At 52.3% G+C, this 27375-nt stretch overlaps 1 protein-coding gene across 1 annotated transcript; it reads right to left on the reverse strand.

Annotated features, from left to right (window-relative positions):
* Positions 1–1789: 1789 nt before the first annotated feature.
* On the reverse strand, positions 1790–25241 carry COL6A1 (collagen type VI alpha 1 chain). Its single transcript, XM_032692785.1, has 35 exons — positions 24932–25241; positions 24068–24197; positions 22139–22339; positions 21699–21858; positions 21389–21511; positions 21276–21296; positions 21073–21093; positions 20929–20973; positions 20547–20600; positions 19755–19799; positions 19624–19650; positions 19312–19338; positions 19169–19213; positions 18896–18949; positions 18280–18342; positions 17715–17777; positions 17518–17571; positions 17401–17436; positions 17164–17226; positions 15165–15227; positions 11741–11803; positions 10964–11026; positions 10801–10851; positions 10681–10716; positions 10067–10129; positions 9535–9600; positions 9149–9184; positions 8822–8858; positions 8021–8029; positions 7095–7228; positions 5829–5938; positions 5375–5558; positions 4999–5173; positions 4589–4618; positions 1790–3851 (listed from the first exon to the last, which is right to left on the reverse strand). Exons 1-35 carry the CDS (start codon positions 25044–25046, stop codon positions 3241–3243), a joined length of 3078 nt encoding a protein of 1025 aa, XP_032548676.1. The 5' UTR covers positions 25047–25241; the 3' UTR covers positions 1790–3240.
* Between the last annotated feature and the right edge of the window lie 2134 nt (positions 25242–27375).

Raw genomic sequence — 27375 nt, forward strand, 5'->3', positions numbered from 1 at the left:
GCTTGCCACCTGGCTCTGGTTAAAATTATTTATTCTGGGCAAACTGGAATTTGAAGTGAACATTTGGGTTTTTTTCTCATGGGGAAAACACTCCAGAACTGAGGATTGGAAACAGACACTTTTTGCTGGTTTGGGATTTTCTTTTCCTTTCTGCAGGGGTAAAATGCTAGGGCACGGTTAGGGAGTGGAGGGGGAAAATGAATGGAAGCAGGAAAGATCCCTCCTGACACCTTACCTTTTCTAGCAAAGAGCTGTAAATCAGCCCACAGACAGAGAGATCTTTCCCCAGGTGCCTTTTACATCCCTGTGTTGGACGTGGCCCAGCTGGGAACAGGTAGAAGCCCCCTTTTCCCACCCCTTCTTGCTGGCAGCAGCACATCCTGCTGGCTGGGCAGCCCTTGCCATGAGTGTGTAGCCCAGGGGCTTGTCCCTATCACAGTCCTCGACTCATGCCAAGGACTGTGGCAAGCCATTAATAGGCATTTCCTGAGCTGTAACAATAAGCGCCTTTCTTAGGGCAGATGTGAAGGCATTTTTTCCTACCTTTCCATGGAGAGGAGAGCGGGATATCTGATACAGGCACCAGCCACATGCAGAGCCTCCCTAGGGATGCTCCTCAGACTTTCCAGCTGTGAGTGAGGTGTCCCCAGCACTGCAGGGAGCCCAACAAGCGTCTCAGCTGAGACATCCAGGAGACAGCATGACTAAGAGAAGGACATGAGACAAGGCAGGAGCAAGGCAGTGCCTCGCTGTTTCAGAAACAGGACACCATTTTCCTGTTGAATGTCCCCACTGTCTGGGCAACAAGTGACTTCGTGTGAATCCCCAGTGAAAGGCTGCGGCAAGCCCCTGGCACATACAGGTGTGGTCTAGGAGCTTCCCCAAAGACCTTTCAGAGCTATCTTAGTATGTGAAACCAACATTTGGGGAGCACTGAGCTTGGTAAAGCTGGATGAGATGTTTGATACTGTGAAGTAAGATATGCAGGTATCCCCAGAAAGGCCAAGGAAGTGGAAAGAATTCAAAAGCTTGTTTAGAACACGAGAAACACATACCTGACAGTGCTATTTAAGCACCAGGCCCCAGGGTGAAAAAGGCACGTTCCTGCCCTCTCTGGGGCCTTTAGTATCCTCTCTGTTTCTCTGTTGCCTTCCCAAGGCCTCTGTTCATGTCTGTTAGGGTTATCTCTCTCCAGAGGGAGAGATAACACAGCTCTCTCTGCAACCCCCTCTGGACTGCAGAAGGGGGAAAAAAAATAATCCAACTCTCTTGAGAAGGTACTTTGCAGGCTTCCTAAGAGAAAATGAGCTTCTAGCTTTCCCATTACAAATTCTTCTGAAAGCACAACTATTCCTAAAGATACGTCCAGCACTAGCCCTGTTTCCAGAGCAGCATCCTTACCTGCCCAGGGAAATGAAGTATTAAGGAGAGATGCTGCACATAAGAAAAAAGCAAATGCAGTTGTGTAGGGTTTGGGGTTTTTTGCAACCAGAAGGCAAACAGAAGCTGGGCAAGCATTTCCCATTCTGTGAGAGCTCAGTGCTCTTCTCATAAATTTTTATGCACTATTTAATAGGGGAAGAGGATTCACAGTATATTTCAAACCCATGGTATTCAATAACAGCCAGACGTGATGAAAAAACCAATCGATCTCTTTGCTTCTACCCCTCAGTTTTATGTGAGAAATTTTGCTGGAGTCCTGCCAGATCCCAGCAACCTCTATTTTACCAAGTGATTTTTTTGAACATTTGGAGCCCTTGAAATTCAAGTCAGACAAACTTCCAACGACACTGTGGAAAACAATTTATTTGACAAATTTCCCAAGTGGACAATTTTAGTAAAACACAGGCATAAAATAAAACTAACTTGTACAATGGGGGTTTGGATACAAAGTAAAGAGTTTAGGGTGCTGATACCTGGCAATCACTGTTGATTTCTTGGAAGTGCATGAATTCATAGCAAGAGCACCAATGGAAGCACTGAAACAAAATCTCACCCAGCCAAACCACATCTTAAGTGCAGTCCTAGAAACAACTGTGTAAACACCAAGGGCCCACATCACCCACATAAGTGATAGCACCTTTGTCAGTATATCTGTAGGGTGTGAGTCAAAGACCCTGGGAGATGATGGCAGCCTTTCCTTTAACTTTGCTGGGCTGAGGATGAGGCCTTAATTCAATATATAATACAGTTAGTGGGTTTCCCTAAGGCCCAGGTGCCTAACTCCTAGGTGGTCCTATAGAAACAGTACTCTCTGAATGCTCGCTGGGAGTCAGTCAGCTTGACTCTTTTGGGGGAAAAAAAAAATTAAAAAAAAATCCCACTAACTGGGCTCAGAGAGATTTTCCAGAATGGAGCTTGAACCATTACACAAGTCATCAGGTTATTCATGAGGTTCCTGGTTTCACTGTAGAACCATGAGATCAGTTCTGTGCAGTTATGTAGCTTCTTTTGGGGTTTCCCCCTCCCCAATGGCTGCTGCCCATCTTTCCTTTGGTCGGTGCCCAGACTCCCTGCCATGAATAGGAGTATCAATGCCAAGGAATGCTCCACCACCCACCTCTACTCCAGCCCTGGGAAGTCAGTGTCCCGTCCCATGGCACTGGAGGCCAGAGATGCTTCCACACAGCTTGGGTAATGCAGTCCAGCCCTCCCTCCTCCCCAGGCGTGGGAGATACAAACCAAACTTGCCAGCTGTGACAACGATCCCCTCTCAAAGCTTGCTAAGTGTAAATAATTCACTTGAAGCACAGCATTAGGTTAGGATCATTGTGAGCTGGGCAATGGTTCAACTGATGTATGAAACAGAGAAGGAAATTAAAACAATTTAAAAAAAAGTATATGAAAAGAGCATAATAAGCCTCAGGAGACCAGGCTAGTTCTTAGTGGTACAAATTCCTCATCTTGGTTCTTTCTTGACACAGTGAGATGAGGTTGGTATTTGTTTTCTGATGGCTTATTGCTAGGTGTATTTGCGGGGAGGGAGGGCAATCATGGGCAGTGAGGGAAATTTGAGGCTAAAAGAGAAGAGGCAGAGGTGATGAAGCAGGGGGAGAAGGAAGGGGACTATGTAGAGCCAGGCTGTGGCATTATGGTTATCTGCATAGATGCAAATTCCTCACGTTGGTCAAAAACACTGTTAAATTTTTTTTGTATTGTTTTGTTTTGGTTTTTTTTTGGTTTTCCTTTTTTAGGCAAGACAGAAGACACTATGGCCTTGGCAGAAACCCACCCATATGCTCAGTCAACAGCTATCTTCCTGGAGACAGTTTGGTAGAAGACGCCACGCAGCAGAGAGGTATAGTCGGGCACACGGAAGAGGTGGCGCTCCCCATAGACCACGTCGTAATCTGCGCTCTTCCCCGTGACCAGGACACGGATGTTGGGCTCGTTGGCTTGGCTGCCCACTGCCAGCACGTAGATCTCAATGCCAGCCCGCTGGGCTTCCTGCACAGCTCTCTCAATGGCACTCGCGGTGATCCCTTGGGAGTATCCGTCAGAAAACACCAGCACTCTCTTCTTGGCCCCGGCGCGGGCGGACCGCTGGTACATCAGCGTGATGTACTGCAGAGCAGCATTGACGTCTGTGGCGTCATTCATGAACTCCATGTTGTCAATGGCTTTGGCAATGACTGTGTAGTTGTGTTGGAACTGAGCTTCCACTCTCTGCTGGTTGCTGCTGCTGTACTGCACCACTGAGACGCGCACGGAGTCATCAGCGGGCTTGCCAGCCTCCAGGAACCGCTCTGCCAGCCGCTTCACGAACTTCTTGGTGGTCTCGAAGTTCTTGCTTCCCACGCTGGTGGAGCTGTCCACCAGCAGTGTGATGTCTGCTGGACTGGTGAAGGTGACTGCAAGGGGAAATGTCCAGGGCTTGTTATGCTGCACTTCTCCTCCTGCCTCTTCCACGGAAAGCCGATGAAGTCACTGGCTGTCTCATAGGCTTCCTGCCTTGTCAGACTCAGGAAATCCCTACCCTTGCTAGCTTTGTTTCCCCTACCCCAGATCCTACACTTGTCCTTTTACCCTTTCATTCCTTCTTTTATTTGGTTTAGGACAGGCTGCATTCTCAGGTGTTTGTTTGGTTTAGATAATCTAGTGACTCTTGTTTAAATGCAGTGGCTCTCCTTGCATGTCTGGGGAACCACTTCATCTCCTTTGCCTCACTTCTTTCCATGGAAAGTCTGAGGACTGCAAACGCTTCTGATTTGGAGGTGTACTCCATTAAAATCCTCCCTGTACTCACTTTTCAAGCAGTTTTCTCCAATATCCCTGCCATGATTTTTCCTCATTCTCCCAACTGACCTCATTACCTGCATCCACTAAAGCCTGGGAGGGTTACAATCTGTCACAGCCTCCTCTCTAGGTTTGAGGTGTCAGAGAAGCAATCATCTAGGCTTTCCCCCAGGTGCTTTGGGCTGGCATGTGTGTGAGAGACCCTGAGAGTGTCTGACAGATTTTGCTCACTTCACACCAGGAGCCTCCTCACATTGCAAGAGGTGTCCAAGCCATGCATACCCATAAACTCCCACTTCCCCCACCACAGCACCCACAACCTTTCAGTGTAGCACGAGGAGTCAATACTCACTTGGGCAGGTGTAGTCAGGACATTTCTTCTCTGTTAAGAAAATCAGAGAGATTAGTGTCACCAACTCATCCATGAAAACCACTTGTTCGAACCAGCCACAGGAGGGACAGACACTCACCTTGGTCACTTGTGCAAGACCCTGAGCAAAGGCTATAAATGTGCTTTAAAAATGCTGTGGACAGAGAAGTCCTGCAGCAGGTGAGGATGTGGACCTGACTGCAAAGTGTTCTGAGACACGAGATATCCCTGTCCCTTCTTTAACTAAATTTGATCTCTGTTTTCTTCCCTCAACATCTGCTCAAGAGCATGACGGGGGGAACGCAAGGGAGGGCATCCTGTATCCCTCACCCCTTGGCTGAGGTAAGCCTCACTGCCTTCCTCATTGCCTCCAGCCACCACCTTTCACCCACCTTGGCAGACGTATGAGGTGATGTTCTGCAGAAAGGTGTCATCCAGGAGCTCAGCATAATTGTCCCTTTGAATGGACAGTCCTGGCCTGGTTGGTCTGCTTAAACAAGCAATGTCATTCAGGTGATCTGGATTTGGAGGGTTCCGGAAAATGTCACCTATCCCAAGGGAAACCACCTGCAGGGAAGTTAAAGTCCATCACTGGATGCATTCATCATCTGATGCATTTGCAACTGCAAATGCCTGTCACTTTGTGAGAGTGCTTATAGCGACAGCTGTGTCCCCCACCCTATCCTAGGGTAGCCAAGACAGGGAGATGCCCGGAGAGCCTTTGCTATGATGCACAGCTGCTGTGTGGCAGGTCCCCCGTGCCCTTACCGGGGTGACATCGCACAGGGAGTTGAGTGGGGTGGGGTCCCGCAGTGTGTCGGAGCGTCCGTCTGTGATGACAATGGCGACGCGCTTGTCAGAGGTGAATCTCCGCAGGAGGTTGTCCTTGGTGAACTGCAGGGCTTCTCCAGTGTAGGTCCCCCCAGCTATCCAGTTCAGGTTCTTGACCGCCCTGTAAGGACAGACACAAGTGAGCCTGCAAGCCGTGGGTACTGGAGGGGACAGAACACAATATCTCTGACAAGCTTGCCACCAAGTAGAAAACTGGCAAGCTCCTTGGCCTCAGGAGCTCCTATGATGCCATCAATCACTACCTTCCACTAAAGAACATTTAGCACCATTGCAGTTGCAGGAGCTGCTGGCCTGCAGGTGGGGGATGGGAGGTGAGTAGGTGTCCCTGGATCAGATCCCTGTGTGATGTGCCAAGACCCCACAGACTCACTGTTTGAGCGCCCCGATGTTGTCTATGTTGGCATCCCCCATGGCCACCAGCTCCTGCGTGTTGTCATGGCTGTACTGCACAACGCCCACACGGGACTCCCCGGGTTCAAACTGTTGGACAAAACAGAAGCCAGTAAGGGTCTGATACTTCAGGGGATCCCTGAGGCTCAGAATCCTGCTAATTGTCCTAAATGCCTTCATGCCAGGCTCTGATGCTTCTCTGCTTTATTCCAGGCAGACAGAACCCCAATAGGAGTGGATGTACATGGGGACCAATTTGGTGAGACAGTCAGTGAAACAAGACCCAAATTTAGGTCTCTTGGCTCAGTGGTCTCAACATAAGCCATTGGACTCTCAGGCACATGGCAAGATTCTTGGGGTTGTCCTATGTGCAGTTAGGAGTTGGACTTGATGATCCTTGTGGGTCCCTTCCAACTCAGGAGATTCTATGGTTCTATGAGAAGGTCTGTTTTCAAAACTTCTGGTTTTCTTCCAACGTAGTGGTTTTACTGCCCAGCTCCAGCCTTTCTGCTTTTTGCCATCCAAAAATCCCATGTGTGCCCACACAAGTGTTCAGCAACAAGTCATGGTGTCTTTACAGACTGTGTGTTTTAGATGTGGTGGGTTATACCTTAGGGAAACTCTGAATCCCAAATACCCCTTCAAAATCACTGAGGTAAATGAAATTTCCATACACAGCAGGTTACCAGAGAAGAGTTAGGAGAGCAAGCAATTGTGTGTCCCTTTTCAGACTGAAAGACTCACTACAGGGGATGGCATTGCTGGTTTTGGACTGCAAAGGTAATTTTTAAGTAGTGTGCTTAACTGGTAACCTAAACCCAAGTGTGGGGGGCAAACAAGGGTGCCTAGGGGGCTAGACATCAGAGACTTCCAACACACCTCTACTCCAGATACCTGGAATGCTCATTGGGACAGGGAAGAGACTGAGACACTGATTGAGCAGAGATTAATCAAGCTGATTGAATGCTTGATGAGCCATCTGCTCTGGGACATAGACAAATTGCTCCCAGTCACAGCAGGCAGAGTCCCTTTGCCCAGGAAGAGTGAGATGTCTATATTTTGGGACAACAAACTGCTGTCCAATCTCCATCACTTTATGAATTTGGGAGGAATCAAGACCCACCCCCAGCTTGAACTCAAGCCTCATGGAGGCTTTCTGGAGCAGAGGCATCTCCCCATTTTCCTGTTTGCAGCATAAAAATGTGAGTGCACACAAGCATATTGCAGCACTCGGTGCAAATCTCACCTTGACCCGCTCATCCTTGCTCAGGCGGTCGATGACTTTGATGATGAAGTCCTTGGCAATCTGGAAGTTCTGCAGGCCAATGCTCTCTGAGCTGTCCAACACAAAGAGGAGGTCGACGGGACCACAGGTGCACTCTGCAGCAAGGCACAGGAGTGGAGGGACATGTTTTGAAGGGAGACACCCCCAAAGGAATCAGCCTGCCCATGCCCTACCCACCCGCAAAGCCCAGGGTAAAATAATGCAGCAAAATAGCTGCATACCAGACTTGGGAGGCAGTTTATGAATTTTTCTATTTGCATTTGCTCCCTTATAATACATATGGCATTTCCAGGCTGTGAGTACCCTTAAACCACCCAGTAATTATTCTACAACCCATTTCCTCATAAGCCTTCTCACTTCTTCCATTCACCCGGCCCAGGAGGACAGAGGTGACACTGGTGGGCTGGAGGAGGCTGACTCAGCTTGCTCCCCTATTTCCCATAGCTGCAGGACATCATGTGCCCTTAGCTTTTCCTTCAAGCTTTTGGACTGTAAACTCAACTTACTGGGACAACAGCAGGGAAAAAAACCCAGCGCATTACTCTGCTGACCAGCACAGGATTTGGAAGGAAGAGGGCAGAGCTGGATCCACAGTATGCTCTGAGCAGACATCCCAACTGCAAAAAGGGTGGAGAAAATCCACCCTGCTGGCACAGGGCACCTTGACAACAGTTTTCCAGTTGTACAACTCAGCCACATCAGCCTCTGAATCCATGTGGCACCCTCAGGGATTGCTTACTGCCCTTCCCTGCCTGGCTCATGCCTGGTCCTCCCTTGTGGGGTCCTCCCTTCCACAGCAGAGGGCAAGGAGCAGGGAAAGGGAGGGGTGCAAGCAAGGAGAAGGACTAGCAAATGTTTGCAGAGTGACTTTGCCAAGTAACACTCACCACAGCAAGCTAGAGGAGAAGGGAAAGAGAGAACGTTAAAATGCTTGACAAAGGGTTTTTTCACACCTTAATCCAGACTGCAGGTTTCTGCTTCTGCAAACCCAGAGCTAACTGGCCCGGCCCAATCCAAGCTCCTGCAGGTTTCCCTCCCATTTGAAACACCCAGATATCCTGCCTGCTTCAGGCTGGGATGCCCTGCCCTGGAGCACCGCACGCAGCAGAGCTGTTTCTGCACGTGCTCGTGTTATTTAAATAAAAATAAAAGCTAATCCTGAAGGGATTAAGTAAATCACCAGAGCACAGAGCTCAAACTCGGTTCCTCAAGTACCCTGTGTCCTTCCAGCGTTTCATTACTGGCCATGGGCCAGAAACCCTCTGCAGCACATGTGTGCTGCTTCTCCCCATAGCAGGACATCCCAAAAGAGACCTCCCTTTCCCAGGGGGGGAAATTAGACCCTGATATATTAAAAAAACCAACCAACCAACCAAAAAACCAAGGTAAAATGGGCCACTCAAGGATTTTACACAACTTTGCTCATATTTTCCTTGTACAGAGCCAGTCTACAGCATGTACAAGTGAGACACAGCTGTATGAGCTACTCCAGAGGTGGAGTTGGAGATCCCTGGGTCAAGGGGACTTAACTGTGCCTCATGGAAGGGGAGCGGTGTCCATGGATGGCACTCCCCTGCCTGGGGATGGTCCTTCTTGCTGGAGGGGCCAGTGAAATATCAGCTGCCACTGATATTTCCCACTTAGTAAGGCACCAAGCAGGGTGGGAGGAGAGGTACAGGGATACTCACAGCACATCTTCATGATGATGTCCAAGATTTCACATTCCTGAAAACAGAGGAAAAGAAATGTTTGATTTCTACCCACCACCCCTGCTGCTGCTCTGTGTGCCCAAAAAAAAGTCTTGATCTGGAAATGAGCACTGTGCAAGTGGGGCCTGGCTAGTGATGGACTGGCATGAAGAAAACATGGCCATTGAGACTTGCTGGGACAGTAATGGGGGACAGCCACCACTGAGCCCAGGAGCAGGAGGCTCCCACAGCAGTGTCCCCCCTCCCAGGAGCCAGGGGGAGCACAGACCAGGCCAGCAAGCAGCACCCCAGTCCTGTCCCACTCACATCTGGTCCCGGAGGCCCCACAGGTCCTGGTGGTCCCTGTCAAACAGAAGCATAGGAGAGAGGAGTTACAAGAGCAGTCATGTCCTATCAGCAGCGTAGTCTGCTGATACCTTGATAAGCAATGCAGAGCTGGAAAAAGCCTTTTGGCTTCCCAGTTGCTGGCCCCTGCACTGGGCTTGGATCAGATACATCAGCTTGTTTGCATGATGCCCTGGTGCTGCACGGAGGTGGGGGAGGAGACCCACTTCCACATGTGCCAGGCACACTGAGACAGGAAGGCAGCAAGCACACACACAGTGTGTGTGTCATGGCTTGGTGTTGCCCCCAGAGCACCCAGGGGATGGATGGATGCTGTCAGTGCAAATCCTGCCAGGGTCCTTACTTACCGGGAGACCTTCGGGTCCCCTGTAGCCCTTCGCTCCTTTGATGCCCCTGGGGCCAGGGTTTGGGTTCTGGAATGAAAGCAAAAACAAACCCCACAAATCTGCGTGTGTCAGGGGGCAGCACCTTCACCTCCAGTGCCTGATGAGCCCTGTTTCACCACAGAAATGTTATCTGAGGTTGTTGTACCCAACCAAACCAGGACTTGGAAGGGTCAGGATGGACACTGGGAAAATCTCCCTCCATGGGACAGTGGTGCAGCACAGGTGCAACCATCAGTGCTACCTGGAAGCTTACAAAGTCTTGCAGAGGTGATGCCGACCTCAGACTAACAAATCTGGAGGTTTGTCACCTCTAGGACGCAAAATGAACACCTGGAGAGAGCTCCTCTTGCCATCCCTCAGACACTGCTCAGCAGCAAAGTGTGAAGACTTACAAAGTCTGATGGCTCTGACCCATCAGTGTAAGAGATCCAGCCCAAAGCTCCTGCACTGTGCTCACAGGGAAAGAGGATTCACCATTACATAGAATACTCACATCATTGCCAGGATCTCCAGCTTCTCCTTCATCACCTTTAAGTCCAACATAGCCTTTTGTTCCCTGAAAAACAATACAGAGAAGACTCCTGCATGGATGGCTGTGGTTAGCATGGTGAAGTTGGTGCTGGCATGTGGTGACCTTGTGAGAGCTGGCTTGGGAGGGGGTGGAGAGCAGTGTAAGGTGTCCCTAGCACCAAATTTCAGTGCTCTTGAAGGAGAGAGAGCTTCTTAGGCAGTTTTCCCTGCTACAGAATGATGGAATCATTTAGCGTGGACACTAAGATAGAGTCCAACCGTTAAACCAGCACTGCCAAGTCCATCACTAAGTCATGTCCCCACCAGAGCATCGTCCAGCTCCCCCTGGCTGGCACTCCCAACCCCAAATTCTGGCTCTAGGACTGCATCAGAGAGCACCCAGCCCAGGCTGCTGCCCTTGGGTGTCACTACTAAGGCAGGACACTTCCACCAGAAGCATCCACTGTAGGGAGAGGTGGGCAGAAGGAAAAGAGGGCCTTGGAGGAGCAGGCTGCTTCAGGGAGCCCATTCTACCATGCAGCTCTAAGTGCCTAACCAAGGGTAAATTCTGGGTGTATGAGGAAGGAGCACACTTACATTAATGCCAGGGTCACCTCTGTCTCCTGGCTGCCCCTGGGGATGAAAAAAAGGAAGCACGTTAGGTTAGACAAGGACAAATAATGGTTTTACGGTTTCAAGGCAACACAAAAAACTTACTGGGGCACCTATGAATCCAATTGTGCCATTCCCAGGAGGGCCATCCTCTCCCTGGAAAGGAAGAGAGACATAGGGGAGATAAAGAAAAGCAGACCCCTCAGATAGCATGGCAGCAGGATCCTGCTCTCCTCAGACCGGGTATCTCCACAGCAGTACCACTCACCCTTTCTCCCATCAGACCAGGTTCTCCAGGCAGCCCAGGTGCTCCAGGTGATCCCTTTGGGCCCTGGAGGGAGCACAAGAGGCAGTCATACATTGCACATAATTTCAGCTGGGAAGATGATGAGGTAACCAGCTGAGGTAACCAGCTACCAACATGAGCCCACATAGGAGATTATACAAGAACAATGTGAAGATTTAGATTAGATGTTATGAAGAAGTTCTTTACTCAGAGGGTGGTGAGGCCCTGGCACAGGTTCCCCAGAGAAGCTGTGGCTGCCCCATCACTGGAATTGTTCAAGGCCAGGTTGGACAGGGCTTGGAGCAACGTGGGCTAGTGGAAGGTGTCCCTGCCCATCTCTGGAACGAGATGAACTTTAAGGTGCCTTCCAACCCAAACTGTTCTATGATTTCTATGAAAGCCATCATCTGGGCTTGGGATTCAGTTTGCTCCCTGCCCTGGGGATCAAACCTGCTGGGAGATTGAGGTGGCTGCCCCCAGAGGGCATCTTTCCCAGCATCTGTGATGGGAAGCCACATGGTTTATGGTGTGGCCATACCCTCTCCAAGAAATGACCTATGGGAAGTTGGGGGAAAGCCAGTCATGGCCTTAAGGACCCGTGGGAAATGCCTCAATGTGTCTGCCAGGAACACTGCAGTTTGTACCTACAGTAGGTTTCCAATATCCAAGGGATATGGGGAAAGCCCTCAGGGACAGCATCTCCTGGTAGTCCCTTCATCCCCTCCCCCCCAGAAGATGTGGTGATGAAGAAGCACTAACCTCATTGCCACGAGCGCCGTCATCTCCCCTGTAGCCTTTGGGTCCTGGGGGTCCAGGTTCACCCTAGGGAAACACAAAGAGTTCACTCAGCAGGGCTTTTCTTTGGTGCTGCTCCTGCACTGAAGCAGCTGGTCCCTTCATTTCATAATGTGTGCCCGCCTTGTGCCTTGCACCCACCAGTGAGTCACCTCCAACTCAGCCAGCCCAAGGAAGGACCCACTGACAGGGGTTAATGTTAGGGGGGAGATGCTTCAGGAGCTGTGCCTGGCTCTCCCTGTGCCCTCCTGCTTCCCCATGCTTCCTTATGCCATTTTCTCTGCAAAACCCTGTCGAAAGCAGATCCCTGCTGAGCATGAACCGAACCAAGAAGCTTTCTAGGGCAAGGTGTGACACTGCAGGTCTGGGCTGAACATCATATGCTTTCAGTGGTGGCTGAGGTTCCCAAAGCTATCCCTCTCCTCCACAGGTTGCCCCAGTAACAGATGACCTGGTGGGAAGAAGACTGGGGAGGAAGGGCTGGTGCTTTCCAGCATCAAAGCACAGCTGGGTTGCACAGTGGCTGTGACAGAGGTGCCCCTGGGGCAGAGGTCAGTCCTTGGTGCAAGCACATCATCCTGAAGGTGACACAAGCCTCCCCATATCTGGAGGCTCAGACACGTCTGGGGCACAGCCAAGCTGGCAGAGGCCCTTTTGTGGCTCCAGGGAGTTTCCATCCTCAGGAGGCTGCAGAGCTCTGGCAGGAGGTGCTGGAAGGGACCAAAGCTGTCACTATACCACATCCCATCTGGGCAGTGGGCACTTGTTCCATCAGCTGTAGGGCTGGCCAGAGACAGCAAGAGACAAGAGGAGGCAGGAGGAGGGTTCTTTTCTCCAAGAGCTCCACAGATGTCCAAGGGAGCTCCTCCACCTTCTGCTCGGTGCTGACAGCCCTCTGTGGGGTTTGCTTTCTGGGAGGTTGGTAATGATGGTGGACATTTACTGGGTAGGGATGCTCTTGCCCATTGGTCCAAATGTTCAAGTGAGGCAGCATTTCACATAGAGCTGGGTTCACAGCTGGCCCCCCAGGCAATGGAGAGCACAGAGGTAGGCAGAGAGCTGGTGCCAAACATCCATGTACGCCGTACACGCCCTTCTTCCAAGGAAAGGTGCAGAAGACTTAATATTGCACAGAGCAGAGTACTGAACTGCTCTAAGGCATGTGACCTTATTTCTGCCCAAAAGCCCAGAAGAGAGAAATCTTGGAAGGAGGGACAGGAACTTGTGATCCCTCACACCAGCCAAGGCTGGAGCCGCTGCACCCTTGGCTCGCACTGGCCATACATGTCCTCACTGTAGCAGCACACAGCACAAATCTCTCATGGCCCTGGAGGAGTTCATGACGATGCAGGATTTGGGGTGAGGAAATATTTGTCCACTAATTTTCTGGGTGCGACAAGAACCGCAGGAGGGATGGGCACCACGGCCAGGAAGAGAGAAGGGCCACCAAACCTGTCCATGAGGATCAGGGAAAGAGTATGCTGGCCTTTAGCTTCCCTTGGATAGAAACAGGATGAAAGGGAGTCACAGGTTAGCGGGAGCCCTTTCCCCTTGCCAAGAGAAATACACTTCAAGATCCAGAGCTTGCAGATAACACGGCTTGATAAATATTCATGTTTGCCAAAGTCCTACTCTTACCCAAGCCCAATTATGCATTTATTTTTAATTTAAAAAAAAAAAAAAAAAAAAAGCATTCTTCCTCAGCTTATGGAAAAATCATCCTCACTTTGCAACTACTTTTCAAATCTCCCTGGAGTGGTGGAGGCACTGAGGTGACCGCTGGTCCGGGAAGGCATTTGAGCTGCTTTTGTAATGCTTCTCTCTCTCTGACAGGGGTTTGACTCAAGTTCAGTGGTGGAGAGGGAAAACTGGTATCCCACAGGCTCAGAGACAGCAGGGAGATGGTTCTTTTTCCTCTTCCTCCCCAACAGTGAAGGCTATCTGGAAGAAGGATCTATCCCTGCCTGGCTCCCCACCAACTTTCTGTCTTCTGCATGGTCTTTCTCCTCCCTTGAACCTGGAATGAGCCTTCTACCACATGGAGAGCAGCTCTAGCTTTAGCCTCCTTTGCCAGCATTATCTGCAGCGCAGATCCAATACACACACATCCAAAGAGCTGCCTTTCCAGCAGGGCCACCCCTCAAAATGACACCTCAGCAATGCCCAGCAAGCTGGATGCTGCCAGGTGCTCTTTGGTTGTGGCAGGAGCTCAGCTCTGCTACAGGATCTGGACAATAGGACATTTGGACAATATCAGGACAGTAGGAGCTGGACAATCCTCCTTTGAGGATTTGGTGCTCCTCACTAGCATGAGATAGGCTCAAGGGAAGCCCAACTCCAGGCAAGCACAGCCTCTCCCCAGGCTATGGCATGGAGCAGGTCTGCTGTGGGGGTCACCCATGCTGGGGATAATGTGAATGCAACAGCCACCCCTTCATGCCTGTCCTGTACTCCAGATCTCCTCCAAGGGCTCTTCAACGCTTGGCTGACCATAAAGGAGTTCAAAAGCTGTCTCATTTTTGTCTGCACACTGGTTTCCATGCTTCACATCCAGCAGAAGTCCTGCTCCACCAGTGTGGGAATGTTATCTCAATTCATCTCTGTGTCTTTGGATCCATCAGAAGGGGAGTTGTCGCACAGAGCCCCTCCAAGGGTGATGTCAAAGCATGCTTGCTCAGGTGCAAAGACCCTGTGAGCCATTACAACCTGTGCTATTGACATGGATGATTGACCCAGCAATACCTCCAGACCCAAAGTTATCACCAGGTACACCTTGGGAAGCAAAAGCCTTTAACTGTGCAGGGGACAGAAGCCTTCCTCAGGCTGGAGGTAGCCAACTCTGCTCTCCAGAAAGCCCATGAAGTCTGAGATCTGTTCCTTGAGGACAAGCAGTCCTCAGAGCAGGAGGGCCACATCTTGCAGCAAGCAGGTTTGAGGAATGCTGGCTTTGGTTGTCTCTGCAGATGCCAAGGGTGTCAGGGACACCGCTGGGGCCATGTCGGGATATCCTCACCAACACAAGATGTTTCATTGACTCCCCTAACTGAGGTGAGCAGCTTCTGGTCCCAGGCCTGAACATTTTGTGCGGTGCTGCAGCTTGCACTTGCCAGTTTCCAATTCTGTCATATGTGTTGACATCTGTTTCCATGGAATTGGAGGTTGCTCTGCCCACACACAGCCCAGTAACCAAGTCTCCATTTTTTCAGCCTTGTTCATATCCTGAGTTCTTGTAGAAATTCCTGCCCCTCTTCAACAGCTTTGCTTCCTGGTCTGGAAGATGCTGAGAAGTTACCCCAAGATGCTGTGGCATTAGTTAAACACCCCACCCCACTCCCCACTGTCCAAACCACTTCCATCTGGGAGCCAGAAGGTTAGTACAAGCTCTTACCTGGTCACCAGGTGGTCCGAGGGGTCCTTCTCGCCCTTGGTCACCAGGTGGTCCAGGCTCTCCCTGAAAACACAGAGAGAGGGCATAAGAAACAAAAAGAGGGACAGATGTAGGGTACAAAGGGACCTGTGTGCAATGGGGAGCAGCACCAATAGCTGGATGGAATTACAGTCATCCAAACAGAGAGGGTTTTTGGACAGATTCAGGAGCTGAGTAGGAAACTGAGATGTGTGGAGATAAAGACAGGCTAGTGCAGCCACTTTGAACCCAAGAAGATAGCCCTAAGAGGAAAACCTTCTGAAGCTTTCCTCTAGGTGACATGTTTCAGCCCATTTTGTGCCAGAAAAGTAAGTGTTTGGAGAGATTCACCTTCTAAGCCTTCTGCAGATACACAGACCTGGCCCTGAACTCAAACCAGCCACACTCTGCAACCACAGCTGCTCCTCTAGAGCAGCTCCTGCCCTAGGCAATCTGCATGAAGAGGAGCCTCCAGGATAGCAGCATCCTTCCTCCACCCCCTCTTCCTCCATCCTGCCATACCTGGGGAGCCAAGGTGATTCCTAAGGGAACGAGCCAGCAGATGAAGAGGGACACCCTCACCTCTAATTACCAATGTTCTCCCCTCTCCTTTGCTAACACTTAGCACCCTGAGCTGGGCTAGGGCTGTTTGCAGAAAACTGACAGCCCAGGAGAGCCCAGAAAACCTGACTTTCAGTGTTTTTGCACCTCACCTGTTCCAACAGAAGGAAATACCACAGTACTGGGCTCAGTTTCACTTTCACTCAACAGCCTTCCACCAGCCCAGCAGAGCTGCATCCCAAAAGGGCAGTGTGCCTGCCAGACCCAGGCTGACTCTGTGGCACCTTCCTCATCCAGACCCATGGCCAGGAGTGAGCAAGTCGGGGAGGCAGAGGAGAGTGAACTTTGAGGGAAGCAGTTGAAAGCTTGGTGACCTAAAGCTGTTGTTTGCAACCTAGAAGCTTCCAGATGGATAAGGCAAACACCAAATACAAAACACAACTTCCAAAAGGCCCCAAGACGTTTCTGGCGAGGTTACACAGCCTCGTGCTTGGACTAAAACTTGGAAGGAAGCAGCCCATCATCTGCTGAACAATTTAACTCCAGGACACTGGCGTGCCTTCATGTCCCGCGCACATCTGCCCCGCACACCTCGTGCGGCAGCGCTGATGCTCCCCAAGCAGTAAACAGGAAGGAGGAGGCTGCCAGAAGCCCCCTGCCAGAGTTGCTCCCTCCCCAAGGCAAACTCTGCCCCCCTTCAAAGCTGGCGGTGGGTCCTCACTGCCCTCACTGCAGGGACAGAGAATGAGTGGTGCGATGGTGGTTGCCCAGCAGTGGGAATACCGGATGCTGCTGCAGGGTGCCCTGGGTCCCACCACCCCCACTCTGCACAGCAGCACCCCTCGTCTCTCCCTGTGGTGTGTGGCATGTCTGTCGCTTGCCACATGTTTATCCTGGCCCGCTGATGGCTCTTGCCTGTCTCTCCCACACTCACCCTCGCTGACTCACCCCTGGCAGGCAGGAAAAATACTTTCCTAGTGACTCCCACCCAAAAGGGGAGGGAAGAGCGTTCCCCCGCTCCCATTCCATCCACACCCACTCACTCTGCCCTGCTGCTGATGGTACCTGTGCCCTCCTTCCCAGCCCCTGAGCACCTGGAGGAGGACACTTGTCTCTTTTCTCTCCATCAGCTGGTTTTCCAGCTGTGAGGAAGGAACTGGCCACTGTTCATCTGCTCTTGGCTTGCTGGGCATACTCTTGCCTGGATTTTGGCTATTTGGTGATTAGCTGTTAGTGTAAAGGGGCAATTGCTGGGGGACAAAGACAGGTCCCTCCCGAACTGGCAGGAAAGGCACTGAGCTTGCCTGCTGGCCCACAGGCTGGTGGAGTTAGCCTCTGGGCACCTATTTCCAGCGCCTGGCTTCCAAGCATCCCCCCATTTGCAAGCAGATTCTGAAAGCTGCCCTGCGGGTGCAGTTACCGGCTCTCCTCTCAGCCCACGGTCACCCGGCGAGCCTGGTGCTCCTCTTTCTCCATTGCTGCCCTGCAAAGAGACGGTGGGATCACAGAATCAGGATCTGCTCCCAGCAGGAGCAAAGCCGTCCCTCATTGCCCACCTCTGAGTGGGCTCAGCCCCAGCCCCCCTCCTCCTCTTCTAGAGGGTACCAGCCCCTGCCCATACCCTGGTGGGGTGCCTGGCAGAGGTGCCCTCGCTTACCCGTTCTCCTGGAGGACCATCTGCACCTGGAGCACCCTGTGGAGAAACAAGAGGGGTGGTCAGGCAGTGGGGATGGCCAGCAATCATGCACAGGGACATCACAGGCAGAGGACTCACCTCATCACCAGTCTCTCCTACTGGTCCAGGCTCACCTTGGTTCCCTCTAGCACCCTGCATGAGCAAGGCATAGAGGTGCAAATGAGAAGTTTTGGATCAAAACCCTTCATGTTTGCAGAGCTTTGGGCAAGCTCTGCTTCAAAGCCCAGGCTGAAGCAGGGGAACTCTCCCTCTCACACGGGCACTTCTTCACCCACCTTCTCTCCAGGGCTGCCGGGAATCCCCTGTCGGCCAGGTTTTCCATCATTCCCAGGCTCCCCCTTCATAAGGACACAAGGTACCATCAAGATTGCATTCAGCACCCAGTGGTGGATCTTGGCTCCCAGAGCACAGGGATTATCAGGAGCCCTGGTGCACCCTGAGCCTCTTTCAGGGCTGTGGTCTCTCCCCATCCTCAGCAGATCCCACCCTACTCCACTCCTCATGAAAGCCAACTTTTTCACAGCAGCCCCCCAATATCTCAGGGATGCTCATTCCAGGCTTGTGGGCACCCACTAACCTTGGGCACACTGGGGGTTAAGGAGGGCATCCTCTAGAGTAGAGGTCAGGTTGGATGGGGCATGGAGCAACCTGGTCTAGTGGAAGGTGTCCCTGCCCATGGCAGGGGGTAGAACGAGGTGGGCTTTAAGGTCCCTTCCCACCCAAACCACTCTGATTCTGTGATAGGCTTGCCCCAAGTAGTGCAAGGAATTGCCACCTCTCCGTCTTGCAGAAGAGGGGTGTCAGCACCCTTCCTGCATGAGGCTGGGCAGTGCAACTCACCTTTCCTCCCTTGGGTCCATAAGCACCAGGATCTCCCTTCGGTCCAGGTGGGCCTTGAGCTCCCTGTTGAAGTTAAAGGCAGCATCACTGAAACCCAAGTTGGTAACACTATCTGTAGGAAACTGGGCACAGACTGAGCATCCCAGCAGCCCAGCACACAACTCCCTACTGGGATGGACAGGAGGGACGTGACACCATGGAGCCACACAAGCAACACTGAGCCCACATTGCTGAAACACTTTTGAAGCTCAGAGCAAAAGGGCAGAAAAGGTGGCTGTTGGCCTGCTGTGGCTGGACCACAGTGACACTGGTGCTATCACGAATGTGTCATCCTGAGAGCATGGAAAAAGCAGTAAAACTGTAGAAATACAATGTCAGAATAATGTTTTCCAGAGCAGCATCCCAGGCAGCCCTGTGCAATGGGGGACAGTTTCCAGGCAAGGATAAGGCAGACTGCCCTGGAGACATCCCCAGGGTGTCATGTGTGGTATCCCAGCATTCCATGTGTCCAAGAAACTCTCTCCCACAGCTCCCTGTCTTGGGGGGCTCCCATTTCCACACACCATCATGGAAGACCTGCTCATTTGCATGCAAGGGGCACCCAAAGGGTACGTACGTCGAATCCAGGTGAGCCTTTGCATCCAGGTAATCCAGGGTATCCAGCTTCACCCTGTCAGGCAGACATAGCAGGGGTCTCCAATGAGTGGCACCCATGGGAAGACCCCATTCATCATTCCAGACCCTGGAAAGGACATCCCAGCCCTGTCCCTGGCTGGCAGCTGGATGGCTCTGCAGGAGGGGAGCTTCATTCTTGGATCCCACAATAGTTTTGAAGGGACAAAAGACAGGGTCCTCAGGCCTAGCAAAGTGCCCCGGAGCAGAGATTTACCTTCATGCCATCGATGCCATCGATTCCACGCCTGCCTTTCTCACCCTGAAACAGAAAATAAGGATCATGAAGAGATTCTCAAAGATGCTTCTCTTTCCAGGCATCAACCAGAGAGAATAAATGGTGCAAAAGCAGAGGCTGACCTTGGCTCCTTTGGCTCCTCTTGAGCCCTGCAAAGGGAAGAAGAGAGATGTCAGACCCCCATGCCGAGCAGATCATCCCCCCACCACACTGCAGTCCCCACACCAGCTCAGTCCCAGGATGCAGGCATTCACCATGCCTCTGCATACCACTAGATCCCACTGGATCCCTGCTCCTGGCTCAGGCAGTGCTGGCAGGATGCATGGAATCGTGGGCACATACCAGACCCCAACATGATCCAGCTGCAGAGGTAGCCCAGGATAACCAAGCTGGGGGACACAGGGATCTTCCCCAAACATCCCTGCTGTCCTCACCTTTTCTCCTCGGCTTCCCTTGTCACCCTAGAGAGGAAAGGAGAGAGGGAAATGGGAGAATGAGAACACTTGCAGCTCAAAGCCCATGGCCCACCAAGGAACCATGGTTGTGACCTTACAGTCCCACATACCTTCATTCCTTGGTAGCCAACAGGTCCCATGTCCCCTGGCTTGCCCTAGGGGACACAAACATAGTGTTACACCACCATAGGATAGTGTCCCCCCAGACTCTTGATGTGGGGCTCATGCCCAGCCACCATATTGTCCCCACAGGAGGCTCTCCCATAACTCTGCTCCTCGTTTTCCTGGTCTGGGAGTATGGGATCATTGTGGAGGGCCAAGGGGACCTGCCTTCACCTCCACCATCTCCAGCCCTTCCTAGGGGTGAGGAAAACTGGGCACTTGGGGACACATCATTTGGAATGAAAGGAAAGGGCAAAAAACCCTCGGGAAGGAAAAATGCACGGCACGGGGTTTCCAAACTGGGGATGCACAAGGTGGATAACTGCACACTCACATGTGTGGGAGAAATGTGCCTCCCAAAAATAAAGTGTGCCCGGTAAAGAGAGAAAAAAAAAAAAGGGAGGAGGAGGGAAATAGTACCCTCATGCTTTTAGGCTGTTATTTACCAAAGGTTTCCCTGTAACACTGCTGTGCTTGTTGTGTCAGAGGATGCAGGAGGGAGCCCAGAGTCCAGCCCTGGGCTGGCATACATGAGTCAGAGACGTGTCCTCCAGGAGGGACAGCTATTTTGGGTGAGGAACAAGGAAGCCTTGTAGCAAGAGGAGGAGCCACCCCACTGCACACCATGACTACCCCATGGAAACAGGGTGATGCTGGTGAGGGTGCGCCTGAGGGGTCTGGCCACAAGCAGCCAAAAAATAGCCCCTGTGCAGAGTCACCAGGGCTGGTCCTTCACTTACTGGGCTTCCAGCTTCTCCTTTCTGGCCAGGAAGACCTGGCTTGCCTCTTTCTCCCTGCAATACAGGACAGAAATACAGTTAGCTCATCACCCCCAGGAATAGAACAATGACCTGTTGAAAGGAGAGCAGGGAGGATGGAAGCAGCAATGCTCCAAGGATATGGGGACCAGATGATGCTGGCCACATGGGAAGACAGTGTAGGTCCTCATCCACTTCTCCGTGGGGCAGTGGTGGGATGCTGAAGACCCATGCCCCAAAGGTGATCTTAGAGGTCTTTTCCAATCTTAATGACTCTTCGATAATGATTCTAAGTCTCTGAGTATCCCCAGTAAGCCCATCCCACTGCCCAGGTCCCACAGCACAGCCACAACCAGTCCCTCACCTCATGGCCTGGGTCACCAGGTGGTCCAGGGGGCCCTTGAGGAGGCTGCAGGAGAGAGGTATGGGTTAGACCAGCCACAGAGTTACAGCCTGGGACCACAGGGATGCGAGGGAAGGGAACAGGGGTCTCAGAAGTCTGACTCACCTGGCACTCAAAGGAGCAGCACTGCCCAGAGGGAAGGAGAAAACAGCATTAGAGCAGTGGGAAGCAGAAGGGTCAGACTGCAGCCTGTTCGAGGGGGTTCCCCTGGCTGGCAGGAGTTGCCTCAGGGCAGGGTTGTGCCACTGAGCCCCCCTTGGCCGTGGGTGACCCACGGGGGACAGGCTCAGGCGCAGGGGGACACTCACCGATTGCTCTGTGTTAAGTTTCTGCAAGACAGGAAAGCAAAGAGAGCATGTTTGAGAGAGACAGGTGAGCCTGGGCAGGGGATGGGCGTGGGGAGGAGGCAGGCAGTGCTCACAATCATGTCGATGATGGTGTTGATGGTTTCCTCCACATCAAGCTCCCGGGTTGGCTTCAGGCTGGTGGCGGTGAAGTTGCGGCGGTAAGCGTGGTCTGTGGCGATGATATTGAGTCGCTGGTCCTAAGGTCGGGGTGGGGAGGGAAGAATGAGACCCGTGGGCACCTGTGCAGGGTCAGTCCCCAGAGATCATCCTGGGAACCCTCACTCTCCTTTCGGAGTGCCCCTCAGAGCCTCCTTTGCCCCACTAGGGGTCTCATGGTCCCGCTTGAGACCCCTGCAGGGAGCATCCCTGCCATGTGGTCCCTACCAGGTGATTGGGAGAGATGGCAACAGAGAACACTTTGATCCCCAAATGTTTGGCTTCATTGGCAGCATCATCCAGGCCTCCACAGGGTTCCTTGTAACCTTCCAAGGGATGTCCATCAGTCACCACAATCAGGTATTTATTCTCCTTGTGATGGGAACCACTGAAAGGGTTTAAACATGGGATTTAACATCGCAAGGATTTCGCTGGGGAGGAGTGGTTTGGGCACCTCGGGGCACTCACCCCAGGCAGCACCCCATCCTGGGGTCAGGGCAAAGCCAGAGCACTGCCACCCCTCTGCCCATTCCATGCCCAGGTGACCTCTTTTCCCAACCTGAGGACAGCTCTACACAATGCACAGGCATGTCCTAACCCAGAAGCTCCCAGCTTGCACTCTCCACAGTCATGCCAGCAGCACGCCCCTCTCTGCCCTGCTGCCTCACCTGATAAGCAGCTCCTCGATGCCCCGCTTTATGGCACAGTCGGTGTAGGTGCCCTTCCCGATGTAGTTCACGGCCGAGACGCGGTTCTTCAGCTCGCTCTGGCCGCTGGGCATCGGGGTGAGGCTCTTGATGAGCACGACCTCATCACTGTAGTGCAGAGCCCCCGCGTTCCACACCAGGTTGCGGTCGCAGCGGTAGTACCTGTGCGGACACACCAGGACTCGTGCTCCAGCACCTTCATCCAGATCCACCAACACCTCCACTTCACTTGCACCACCATGGAACATGAAAGCGCTCTGCGAAACAGGGATTTGCCAGGGCTCCCTGCTTTCCTGCAAGGCAGGGACATGCTTGCCATGCAAAGCACAGCAAGGGACCGGGGGAGCTTGTCCAGGGGGTGGAAGGGCAAAGCGAGGCACCTGATGGGCATCTGCAAGGATCAAACAGCTTGGCAGAGAGGTTTCTGGAAGAGGTGCCAGGCTGCAGTGGTTGCAGCTGAGCAGGAGATGCTGAGCCAGACAGCCAAGTGTGTGAGTGCAAGGCAGGTAACCACTGAAGCATCCCACACAGAGGTTTTCCACTGCTAGATGCGTTCAAACCAGAGAGGGATGCCTCCCTCTGAAGGATGATGTGATTCAGAGAAGGATGAGTGTATGTGTTGAAGCCCTGCCCTGTGCACTAGCACATCCAACACCTGTGACTCCCTGGGACAGAGGCACCACTTGTGCTTTGGTCACTGCCCCAGAAATCAATCCTAAAGGGATGTGATTTTTTTTTTTTCAGGATGTGGGGACCAATCCCAAAGGGGTGGTGCTGCACATCTCCCTTACTTCCTCAAGCTCATCTTCTCTCTGCCCAGCAGGACACCTTTCCCAATGCCACCTGAACCTTGTCCACTGCTGTTCCCTCCATCCCACTGCTGCCAGTTGCCTCTGGACTGAGACCAGAGCCTTGCTTAGGGGAGAGTGATGCTGCATTGAGGGAGGCCTGGCAGGTTGTTCCCAAGCACAGGGCTCCTGGTCACTCAAAGCCTTGTGATGTAGCTCTCCTGCCTGGGAAATGGGCAGATGAGCTGATGACCTGATAATCCTTTCCTACCCATCCTGAGATGGGGCACTGCCCCTCCAGCTGGTGCACCACTGGAACATCCCTATGGTGCCCCTCTGAGCACCAGCACACATCTCCTGCTGTCCCGAGGAGCTCAGGAAGACCCATGTGCCCCCAGGACTTGTGGTGCTCCTATGCATCCCTGGATCTCCTGCCAGCAGGCAAGCCTAGCATCACCCCCCTCTGGGATCTGAGAGCTTTGGTGGTCTTGGGCATCTCTGCATGACCTCCCCTTGGGAAAGCCATGGTCAGACAACGGTTGGTGGCTGCAGAGGTAGGTGAGGAGGTGGCAGATAAAGGGCTGGGCAATGGGGTGGATAAAGGGCACCCAAAGCTGGGTGTTGTGGGGTACACCAGTTGCAAAGGAGGATTTGCTCTGTGGAGTGCTCTTGACTGCTGGGTTTAAACACCAGAGGTGCTCTGCTGCCACCCAAGCACCCGGGTTGTTGTGGGCCTGAGCACAGGCATCAGCATTACTTTGGCACTGCAGAATAACCACACAGCCAGCCAGAGGTGGTGGGGTTGGGATGCCATGGCTGCCACTCCAGGAATTCCTTTCTTTCCTGAGGCTGTGTGCAGGCAGCCCTGCTCAAGCCACACTGCTGCCCTCAGCACAGAGAGCAAAAAGAGGGCAGCTTAGGACTGGGAGAGGGAGGAGAGGCTCCCACCTCCCTCCCCAGCATTCCTGTTTTCCTCCTCTCCATCTGTGGAAAGACATGCAGGGTGGTCTCAGCATCCCAGTCAGCTCCATTCCTAAAGGATGGAGCCCAGATAAACCCAGCCCAGATAAACCCAGCCCAGATAAACCCCTGGGAGATGTACCTATTGGTCAGCTTATCAATGAACCGGTTGGTGAAATCTTTCACTTGAGTAACCAGGTCCCCAAAGGGCTTCACCCTCAGGGCGACGCTCTCTGAGGTGTCCAGGACAAAGAACAGGTCCACAGGGCAGTCTGGAAAGAAGTGGAGAGGCAGGAATTGGCCAGCAGTCCTGCTGCATCGCCTCCCCATCCCAGGCTTCCCGTGCTGCCCACAAAGTTTTCCTCCAAGCAGCCTCCCAGAATCAGGACTTAGGGGAAAGCTTTGACATCCTAACTCCCTTGGCATTGAGGGTAAGCAAGATTACATTTTCAAAAAACATCGGTTGGGGGCATTTAACACTTTCCTATACTGTCTTCCACATTTCCATTCAAGGGATATCTTTGCAAGTCCTATACTACTTATTATAAAAAACAACATGCAGCTGCAAGAACCACTTAAAAAAATTAAACCAAGACATTTTAGCAATTCATGCTATGAGAAACCACCAATTTTCTGACACATCCTGTCAAAAACATAATTTTAGGAAAGAGCAATAACAAAACCATTCCTTAACAGCCAGAGTCAAATCCTAAATAGTTCAGAAAGCTGAACTGGTATCAGCTGTTATCCCCCTCTCCTGCATCCCAGTGCTACTGGTAAGTCCTGACCAGACGGAGCCAAGGAAAGAGAGCCAAAAAACATGAAAAGTGGGTACATCCTGCAGATCCTCTCTAATCCTACGCTGCTCTCCTCAGCAAGTCGAAACGTCCCCACAGATCTGCGGTGCGTTCAGCAGTGGAGGCATCCACCCGGGAGGGGAACAGCAGTCAGGCTTCTCTGCTGGTCCCATGAAGAAAAACCACCCTGGAAAGCATCCCAGGCTTACCTTCTGCACTTGAGACTCGTGTGGAGATTGGGCTCACACGCTGCTGAGCGTATGACCCCCCCCCCAGGAAGCCGGACGGGAGCAGCAAAGTGAGTAGAAAGTCTCGCAGCCTCATGTTGCTTCGTTCAGATTACCATCGAGCTGCATCCAAGAAAAAAGCAGGGAAGGCGAACCCAGCAGCCGAGAGAGGCCACAGCCCGGAGGCGGGAGTCACTGAAGATATTTTTTTTACCGCTTTCCCCTTGGTTTCCGTGGGAGGAAGAGCAGGCAGGAGGGTAAGGGTGAGGAGGAGACTTCTCCAGCCCGAGGACGGAGGGAGGGATCAGGGGCTGTCAACTGTGAGTCAGAACCTAATGAAGCATTTCTCCTTACCCTTTTTATGGATGTCACTGTACCTGCGATAGCAGCCTGGCCACGAGTGCCTAGGACCTCTACAAGCCTCACACAGGGAGCCCTGGTGCAGCCAGTGCCCAGGGTCAGCATCCTGCCCGGGTTCAGCCTGCTAGCTGGGGCAGGGGGGCTTGGGGCACCTGCCAGCAGCTTCCTCTCAGCTCCTGGGCCAAGAAAGCTAGGACAGGGGGACAGGCATTCCCAACGCATCCCAATCTGCATGAGAGCTGGTCTGTGTTGTCCCAGGGAGTCCCCACCACATGGCAGAGCTGAAGCTGTCCCGAGGCCACACAGGGATTTGGGGCACTGTGGAGGTATCACATTTTTTGGAGAAGCACTTTCTTCCCTGAGTTTCAGGGTTTTCTGCTCAATCCAGTCAGGAACATGAGAGGCAAGCTGAGAAGAAACCCACAGGCACACCCCGGGTTGGGCACAACCCTTCTCCCCAGGTCCATACTCAGGGCAGGGGGTGGGGACAGGCTCAAAGCTGTCAAGCCTAGGAGGTAGAAGTAGGAGCACAAGTCCTTAGGGAGACCCATAAATGAGCATCTTCCCATTCTGTAGGATGGCAGGAGAGCCTGAGGACCTGTAGTAGTGGGGACCCCCACAGCAAGGAGTCCCAAGGTGGTACTGACCATTTGCTCTTCATGGCCAGAACCGGAGACAAGTACCAGGTCATGCCAAACCCCTCATCACAGTGGGAGCATTAATTGCTAGGGGAGGGTAGAGGTGAAATACATGAGGGTTGACCCTGCTTTCAAGCTTTTCACAGCTGCAGCTGTAACCTGCTCCCAAAAGCACAGGAAGGGGACCAAAAGCTGTCATTAAATAAAAAGTTGATGGGTGCTGCCAGATTGTTCTAAAGGGCAAAGAGTTGACAGCACAAACCCAGTCAGTACAAGTGGCTTGCACCCAAGCTGGTAGCATGAAGGCAGCAGGAGACCTGCCATGTAGGGCTGGCTGCCACCTCTGTCATCCTAGCTGTCACGCACAACTACTCTGACAGCACCTTTGTGTGGATGAGCAGGAGGAAACATCGCAGGCTTGGCCATCAGATGTGTCTCAAGTTGAGACAATGCAAAAGAACCCAGTAGCCCCACGGGTTGCAAGTTACAATAGAGGAGGATCTTGTTGACACTATTGAGGCAGATGCATCAAATAATGACTCTTTGGATAAACAACATCCAAAATCAGTGGAAAATAACCTGCAGACTGTGCTGAACTGAAACCTTGTGAACCCAAAAAACAGGTGCCGTTTTTCACTCCAACACAAATTTAGGTGCATCTGTGGAAGCTGATATTAAAGCAAAGAGAAGAAAACAGTGGTCTCAGGATGACTCCTGATCACCCCTGCAACCTGTCCCCACAGCTTCTCTAGGACTTTGGAGAGTCTCAGGGTGCCATGTGCTCTGGCTGAGGGGCAACCAGAAAAACAGGGCAGCTCCCCGGAGCTGGCTGGGCAGCATTGTTGAGGGTGGGAAGAGACATTCTGGCCACAGAACAGCAAGGGGTTGGTTGTGCTGAGGAAAGCATTCCTCCCCCAGCTAAAAAGCTCTAGTATGAGTGTGAACCTGGCTGGTGTAATGAACCACCCAGGCACTGAGGTGTGTGGGCTTTGCTGAACCGCACAGGTGGCACCAGGAGGTGAGCACACTACAAGGCAAATTTTCAAGACCTCTCAAACCTACTGAAGAAACTATCCAAGAGAACAAGCATGCCCAGAGACAAGTCCAGCTACATGACGCTTAATGGGGGATCAGATGCTAATTTGGCTCTCCAGCACAGCTCCTCAGGCTCCCATGAGGGAGCTCACTCAGGGTTTTGAAAACCAGCCAGCAGCTCTCAGAAAGGGGGGAGCTGGGAAGGGACCTGTATTTGTGCATCAGCTTAGCAGAGTCATCCTGTGAACCTGCACACCAGAGGCATTTCCTCTTAAGCTTTCTCTCTTCCTCTTTCCCCTTCCCTCACAGGGAATTATCCCAACTAGCAGAAGAGCCGATCTCCCTCTCCCTACAGGAAGAGAAAAGTACATCCCACTCAGGAACAGCTCCGCA

Source organism: Chiroxiphia lanceolata, chromosome 7 (genome assembly GCF_009829145.1).
Source record: "Chiroxiphia lanceolata isolate bChiLan1 chromosome 7, bChiLan1.pri, whole genome shotgun sequence".
NCBI lineage: Eukaryota > Metazoa > Chordata > Aves > Passeriformes > Pipridae > Chiroxiphia > Chiroxiphia lanceolata.

Coding starts and splice junctions, on each gene's coding strand:
- COL6A1 (XM_032692785.1), bottom strand. CDS start 25,046: ATGAGGCTGCGAGACTTTCTACTCACTTTGCTGCTCCCGTCCGGCTTC. Junction 24,198..24,931: donor ACGAGTCTCAAGTGCAGAAG/GTAAGCCTGGGA, acceptor ACTTCTTTCCAG/ACTGCCCTGTGGACCTGTTC. Junction 3,852..4,588: donor TCCTGACTACACCTGCCCAA/GTGAGTATTGAC, acceptor TTCCCCTTGCAG/TCACCTTCACCAGTCCAGCA.